General features: G+C 32.1%; 1 protein-coding gene across 1 annotated transcript; it reads left to right on the plus strand.

The window, feature by feature from the left end:
- Window positions 1-3,448: 3,448 nt before the first annotated feature.
- Window positions 3,449-4,779, plus strand: LOC129802230 (uncharacterized). The gene is made up of 3 exons (XM_055847898.1): window positions 3,449-3,512; window positions 4,287-4,427; window positions 4,494-4,779. Exons 1-3 carry the CDS (start codon window positions 3,471-3,473, stop codon window positions 4,737-4,739), a joined length of 429 nt encoding a protein of 142 aa, XP_055703873.1. The 5' UTR covers window positions 3,449-3,470; the 3' UTR covers window positions 4,740-4,779.
- Window positions 4,780-6,210: the final 1,431 nt, after the last annotated feature.

Below are 6,210 nucleotides of genomic sequence, written 5' to 3' on the forward strand. Positions count from 1 at the left end.
CGAGGTGACGTGAAAAGATATTGGGCGAATTCCGGAAGGGCAAGGAACTATGAGAATGAAGGTGGCCGAAATAGGGCACCAAAGCTATGTCTATATTTTTATTCATTTTAAAATGTATTAAGAATGATTTTAGAGTGAATAAAGACGGTAAACTCTCTACAAGGTTCCAAGCTACACTCTTTAGGAAGAAAGAATAAAAAAATCAATTTGAATTTAAAATATTGCATTTCAAACTTGAGACTTTGACGTTTGCATGCAACTATGCCGAAATTTGGCTCACTTACCCTATATACCCGGATCTTACCATCTGTAGTCTTATGTCTAACAAAAAATTGCAGGTTCGTATATCTAACATTGTGCTGTACTACCCAAGTTTTCCCTATTGTTAAACTTTAACTTATAACAGGCTAAAACTTCCAGAGTTGATATAAATTCGTTTGATATTTTTACTTAAATTCTTAATTTTTGTATATTATACTTTTTCTATTTGAACTTAATTAGATCGGGATATCGGAAATCTTCGGGGACACAAGTCACACAGGGAAAGTTCATTAACTTTCTTTCACTGATGAAGGCTTTCAGACCGAGCCGAAAGCCCTGGAAAATTGTTTAGTTTAACCCTTTGTTGTTGCTACTACCCTACAATTTAAATTTTAGGGAAAAGAATCTCAAGATACTATCACCTTTGAACAATGGTATCAAGTGTTTCTTGGCATTAAAACAAGTACAAAACACCGCAGTCAAATATTAAATTAAATCTGAGAGAAATGGTGTAAGAAAAGCCGCTTTAAAATTACTAATCCACCGACAAACAATCCGCGAGTGCTTAAATATTTAGCGTGTGGATGAGGCCAAAGGAAAACTGAGGAGAAAAATCATAATCAAATGGTGAGAAAACAATTGGATGAGGCAGTCTTTCATCTTGCGTGGAAATGCGTATGTGAAAAGCCGCATGTTAGCACAATGGAGACAATTTAAGATAAGTTAGAGGCACATTCTTCCGCCAACGCTAATCTCTAGCACTTCTTCTTTGCTCTTCTTCAATCCCGTTTCACTTCCTTTCGCCTTATGCTTGAGACACAAACTTAACCATTATTTAATGCATTTTTAATCCCTTTAGACCGTTTCCCTCGCATTTTTTTCCTCCCCCTTTCGTGTCAAAAAACCCCGTCCCCTGAGTCCCTAACTATTCCGCACCTCACTCACAATGGGACTAAGGGAGGAGGGATCAATTGTATTTTTGTGTCAACAGAATGGAAAAGGGTTGAAATATTTACAATGTGTGTGCAGGACCACCATCTCACGCAGTGTATCCGCAATGGATTTCACTGGGATTAAAGTGACATCCTCCGGGGAGTGATTTTTTTCTGCCTGAGCCATCAACCATCTATTTGGACACGTGAGATTTTTGTGAGCAATTGTGTGCGTAATTTTTTTGCCAACGGGTGATTTAGCCGCGAAAAACCACTGGAGAATTTCTCCTGAACAAATAAAGCAATATCAATTAGGTACATCCGATGGGATTTACCTTAGGGAGAGTTACATGGTGATGGTAGGTGACAAAAATGTATGATTTCGAGAGTGTTTAAAATGTGTTGATGAAGAGTAATTTGGAGTTGAGAAAAAATTACAGTGGTAAAAATTAAAATATCCGCTAAAATTTATTATCTAAACACAATTTTAAAAATTTCAAAATATAAAATGGAAAAAATAAATATCAATATTGCGACACAGGTGGTCTATATTCTATATTAATTAAAATGTTGTAAATTGCAGATTAAAATTCTCGAATAATAAAAAATATATAAGTATTTTGATAGTAAATCCAAAAATAGTATATTGTCCATCATAAATAGATTTAGTTTTTTTCATGTTTTCTGAAATTCGAAAATTTATATCTTTATCTGGTTATAATGACTCCGGTACTCAATTCAGATCAGGAAAATTTCATAAAACCGAAATTTACATCCCTTTCTTTCTCCAAAGGTTTGCCTATATCTATCCCACATCTTCCTACTCTTCTTCTTCTTCTTTTAAATGTCACAACAAATTCAATTTAGAGCAATTTCATTTCGAATGCTAAAGAGAAAAATAGACACATGCAAAATGTTTGAGTAAGAAAGAGATGGGAATTTGGATATGACGATTTTTTTTAAACTTTAAGCAATGATTTAATGTTGCATTATTCGCACTGTCTTTGGATATTTGGAAGACTTCGTGAACGTTTTAATGAGAAATATTACATTTTTGCTCCAAATTACAAGCCACGCAAATGAGCAGAAGAAGTTACGGAAAATGCTGATTATTGAAAATTTTGTATGGAAATTTGTCGTAACTTCCCCAAAATGGAAGTTACGACTAATTCTGATAATTTTTTCTTAATTAAGAGCACTTACGATAATTTTTGTTTAAAATAATTTTTTATTGGGCTTATAAAAGTTTCTTTTTCTCAAGTGCGTTTAATAAAGAAAATTACGCAGATTCCAAATATATATATATATTTCAAAATCGCAAAAATAAAGTTACGACAAATGCTGATTTAACTGACGATATGGAAAAATAAATGTCGAGAGGGCCTTGCTTTTATTCAAAAACCAAGAAAATGTTGATTCTAAGATGCAATTTTTTTAAGCTCGAGGTAATTAATGTAGCCAGAGATGCAATTTAAAGAATTTTGTTGAAATAAAATATTAATTAAAAATATCTGTACCTAAATTTGAATATTTTATAAGTTCTTTTGATTTTTGTCTTTAAATTCGGAAACTTGAGAAAATTAAATACACAGTAAAGGGATTATCGATGGTTTGCTTTTTCACTACGATTATTCTTGTAAAGTTACTCAAATATGCATTTTAGCAAAACGCATAATCTGTGTAATTAAAATTTTATGTAATGGTAAACTGTGTAACCAAATGCGAATGATTGTACAGTTGTGTACATTTTCTTACACATTTCGTGTAAAATTACACAGTTCTCAGACAAAATGTGTACAAATTACACAAATATGTATCAGTACACACGATCATATGATTATGTAAAATTTACAATGAAAATCATGGTAAAATAGCTGATTTTTTTACTTTGTACAGTAGCTTTTCGTTCAATCGGCTCTTTTTCAATTGGGCGAAAAATTTTGTAGACAATTTTCGCGTTTGATTTTAAAATAAATTGAAAAAATAAAATAAATAAATTCAAAAATTCAAAACGTTATTATCCGAGTTTGAAGAATACCAGAATGTCATAAAATAAACTTTATGTTTTACTGCTTTTTTAGTTCATTGAAAATATCAATTGCAATTTTAAATAGTCAAGAAAACTGCACAAATATTGGCAATTTTCTTTCTTCATTAAACAAATTCTTTCTCTGCTGTGATTAACAACTGAATAAATGTTATCTGTCTTTTTTTCCTTTTAGTAAGAAATAGTATAAAATATCGAGTGGTTCGGATTAAGTTTCCAGTTCAATCAATATGAAGTACTTGTTCGCTTTTGTAATAATACCATTACTCTACGTAAGTTTTAAGTAATTTGTACTTTGTAATATCGCTCATTGGATTTAACGGCTACAATTTTAGCTAAAAGTACCTTTGAGTGGAACATATCTACTTTTCTTGTCGTAACTGTAAATAGACAAGAAGAAAGAATATAAAAAAAAACTATTTTACCTGAAGTAAATTTGTAACTGTGATATTGAATGAGCGATAGAACTCCCAGCAAAACTTCGATCTGCAATTCTGCACTTTTGAAATTTTAACGTTTCTTGTCATTCAATCGGATACTTCGTGTGGCTTCGGGATAGTCGTGCGACTTCGTGAGCATCGCGAAATTCTTTCGTGTTTTCTAACCATTTCCTTCCCCTTCGTATTTTCTATTATGGCTGATTTAATAATATTGTATTATAACATTATAATAATATTGTAAAAAAAGAGAGTATTCACGTAAAATTGTTGAATAAAAATTGAATTTTAAATAAATTGAAATACGTATTTTTATGTAGTTAAAATAATGTTTAGAAACATTAGAAAGGGTAGAAGAAATGTAGAAATCATCTAAATACTCTAAAGAAATTCTGCCGATAATTTTAAAATTTTCTATAGAAATTCTGCAGAAAATTCTGCAGAATTTTCATACAACGATCGGATCCATCTTAGAACAAAATTCTGCAGAAATTCTGCTGATTTTTCGGCAGTTAGTAATTCAAATCTGACGAATTTCTGCAGAATTCTGCAGAATTTGCCGGGTGGGCTGCTACTACAAAATAAATAGTAAAATTAACTTTTTTATAGGCAGAAATTGCGTTTGGGTTTGAACATCCCGAAGCCTTCTGCATAAAGAAGCATAAGGATACTGATTTTGAGTGCATTCTCCATTGTAAATTCAAGTACTACAACTTTGTTGATGATAAGTACAACATTAAGGACTATCACGTAAGGCACAATAATACTATTTTCTATAAAAAGGAAAACGGTCTTAGAGGATATTGTTTTTTTCAGATTCGGAATTTAGCTGACTTCTTGATTAATTACAATGTGGTTCCTGCTAACAAAAGGAGAAATGTGGAGGCACATCTTAGATCCTGTGTGACCAAATCGATTAAAAAGCATAGAACACCGAGTTGTGATAGTATTTTCAGTTATTATACGTGCATAAGTGATGAAAAGTTGATCTACTTTAATGACTACGATAACGCTATTAGGCGTTACGACCAAACGCTTACAGTTGTAACTAGAAAGAACTAGAAGTTCAAATATAATAAAATTTGCAAACTTTGAACTTTAATATAGTTTCTCTTGCACACATTTTTAACTCTATTATTTTTTTTTGGTATCACTTACGGATAACTTTAGTGCACCTTTATTTGCTTCGTTTGCACTAAATAAGGTAGAGCATTGCGCAGAGAAAAAAGTATATTATGAATAATCCCTCGATTTTTTCACCCCCAAAACTTTTCACTTTCAATTCAATGGGACCAATTTTTTGAACATATCTCTCTCGTTTCAGACGATTTCTGAGAAGTAATGTCAGGGTGTCCGACCATTACCACTCCTTGAGGTCAAACGGTTGAGATAGGGATTTAGGACCTTCGGGGAGACCCTCCATAAGTTGCCCAAAGCATGATTAATACAAAAACCCTCATTTCCCCCCACCTCTCCCCTTCCCGCAAAAATTTTGTTTCTTGGGATTGTTCAAAAATGCATCGTGTGATTTTTTCCATTTTTGGATATGTACTGTCAAGTGCGCTAATCGGGGCGCTTCGCTATGTGGATCATTTATGACTAAGCTATCTAGATAAAATCCACTGAAAACAATATTTTTATTTTTATTTCCGTAATATAGTCACTACAGTAACATAACTATTCAACTTTGAGAAAAAGCAAAAATAATATTTTTATCCATTAATGAATGATATGGAAAGTTTCCGGGCTTCTGTGACATTCTACGTTTCCCTTACATGAACAGGAAGAGGACTTGGTAAGATTGGTTCATCAAATGAAGAACAATGGGCATCCTATTGAGGCGGATTAGCTGTCCAAATTTACAGCCAAGTTGTCCAAATTAATAAACAAGTTGTCCAAAATTCGAGCCAAATTCACCTCTACATATCAATTCATTTTTAAACGTATTAAAACTAATTTTAGTAAAAACAAAGACAATAAACTATTGCCAAGTTTCTGAACAACCCTTCTGAAAAGAGAGTAACAAAAAAGTCAATTAGTATTGAAAATATCGCACTTCAAACTTGGAACATCGATGCTTATAAACAGACTGGACCAAATTATGAGCCTTTAACCTAATAAATTATTAAAATATTTCATTCTCATTTTTTCATAAATTTTATTGCACCAATACTTTTCAATATTATTATTGATATGATTTATTCAACGTGTATATGGACTACTTGGCCAAAACAAATTTATCCGAAAAATGTAGAAAAACAAAAACTAAGTAGGGTGGAATCACCAGTTCTCGCCAGTGCCCCACTTCTCGCCACTTACATTGAAATCGCTATTTTTCGCAATTTATGAAATAAATGAGTCGCAATTTTTTTGTATTGTTTCTGCTTCTACGCATAGAATCGAAAAATAATAATTATTCGTTTTGGATTCACGATTTTGATCACTTTTTAGAGCAATATTTTAAGCAAGTGCATCGAATCCAACATCTCTTACCAAATGTACTAAGTGTCGTCAAATTTTCATCAGGCCAAAA

This window comes from Phlebotomus papatasi, chromosome 2 (assembly GCF_024763615.1).
Source record: "Phlebotomus papatasi isolate M1 chromosome 2, Ppap_2.1, whole genome shotgun sequence".
Taxonomy (NCBI): Eukaryota; Metazoa; Arthropoda; class Insecta; order Diptera; family Psychodidae; genus Phlebotomus; species Phlebotomus papatasi.